General features: G+C 42.8%; 1 protein-coding gene across 1 annotated transcript in view; it reads left to right on the top strand.

The window, feature by feature from the left end:
• UTP6 (UTP6 small subunit processome component) overlaps nt 1–1,455 on the top strand; it is a 35,734-nt gene that overhangs the window by 32,682 nt on the left and 1,597 nt on the right. The window contains 1 exon segment of the mRNA XM_017542015.2: nt 642–714. Within this exon segment, the coding sequence (XP_017397504.1) occupies nt 642–714 (73 nt within the window).

Below are 1,455 nucleotides of genomic sequence, written 5' to 3'. Positions count from 1 at the left end.
AGACGGGGTTTCACCATGTTGACCAGGATGGTCTCGATCTCTTGACCTCGTGATCCACCCGCCTCGGCCTCCCAAAGTGCTGGGATTACAGGCTTGAGCCACCGCGCCCGGCCTTCATCAGCATTTTAATCTAATACTTGTAGTTGTGTTAAGAGATACTATCCTTGTTTTATAGGTGAGGAAATATTTAAGGTCAGAGGGTTTAAAAACTTGCTGAAGGTCATATAACTAGTATTTACTTTAAGGTGGATATAACAAGAATCAGGGCCCCGATATTCAAAAGGAAGAAATCCTTACTCAAAACGAGTAGAAACTTCAATGTTTATTTAAGTCCCACTAATTCCTTAACACCTTCAAATACTATTTTCAGTGAATCTGCCCATGTCCCCCACTTTTTTCTAATAGCGCCTTTCTCCATGCTACTATAGCTTTTATGTTTGACACTTAATTCACTCTGTTGAGTGGCTTTGATTTTTTTTTTCTGGAAAAGTTGAGATCCAGGTTGTGTTCATGTTAAAGTCTGACTGACCCACCTTCTCCTTCAAATACCTGACAGGCAATAGCTGCTTAACAATATGGTTGGAATGAATTTGTTATGTTACAAATCATGCTTTTGAGGTAAGATTGTCTGTCTTTGTCAGGAATCCTGCAATATGGCAAACATAAGAGAATATTATGAGAGAGCTTTGAGAGAGTTTGGATCTGCAGATTCTGGTAAGTAAATCTTAATTTATGACCAATTAGTATGGTTAGAACAGTGTTTCTTGGCTGGGCGCAGTGGCTGACGCCTGTAATCCCAGCACTTTGGGAGGCTGAGGTAGGCAGATCACCTGAGGTCAGGAGTTCGAGATCAGACTGGCCAAAATGGTGAAAGCCCATCCCTACTAAAAACAGAAATTAGTTGGGTGTGGTGGTATGTGCCTGTAATCCCAGCTACTTGTGAAGCTGAGGCAGAAGAATTGCTTGAACCTGGGAGGTGGAGGTTGCAGTGAGCTGAGAACTGTGCCATTGCATTCCAGCCTGGGCGGCATCCTAACCCCCTTTTAAAATAAAACTTGTATCCTTCCTCTGCCTCCTCAGTTGCTTTGTGCATAAATACTTGAGCATATAATTTTGTTTATTATTTCAAGATCATAAGCTCAGGGGTCCATGGGCCGTCTGTTAAGAACTCTGGAGTTCTCAGGAATAAGAGACCAGCCTGGGCAACATAGTGAGACCCCCATCTCTACAAACATTAAAAAAAATTAGCCGAGTGTGGTGGTACCTACTTGTGGTCCCAGCTACTCAGGAGGCTGAAGCAGGAGGATTATTTGGCCCCAGGAGATTGAGGCTGCAGTGCATTTAGCCTGGTTGATAGAGCGAGACCCTGTTCCAAACACAAAAACCAAAAACAGCCCCTCTGGATTAGAGAAAGGTTTGCACAGTTTTGTTCTCTTAAAAAAATGTATTTAGGGG

This window comes from Cebus imitator, unplaced genomic scaffold (assembly GCF_001604975.1).
Source record: "Cebus imitator isolate Cc_AM_T3 unplaced genomic scaffold, Cebus_imitator-1.0 Scaffold140, whole genome shotgun sequence".
Taxonomy (NCBI): Eukaryota; Metazoa; Chordata; class Mammalia; order Primates; family Cebidae; genus Cebus; species Cebus imitator.
Note: the sequence above shows the minus strand (reverse complement) of the source record. Positions and strands in the feature narration are given on the sequence as shown.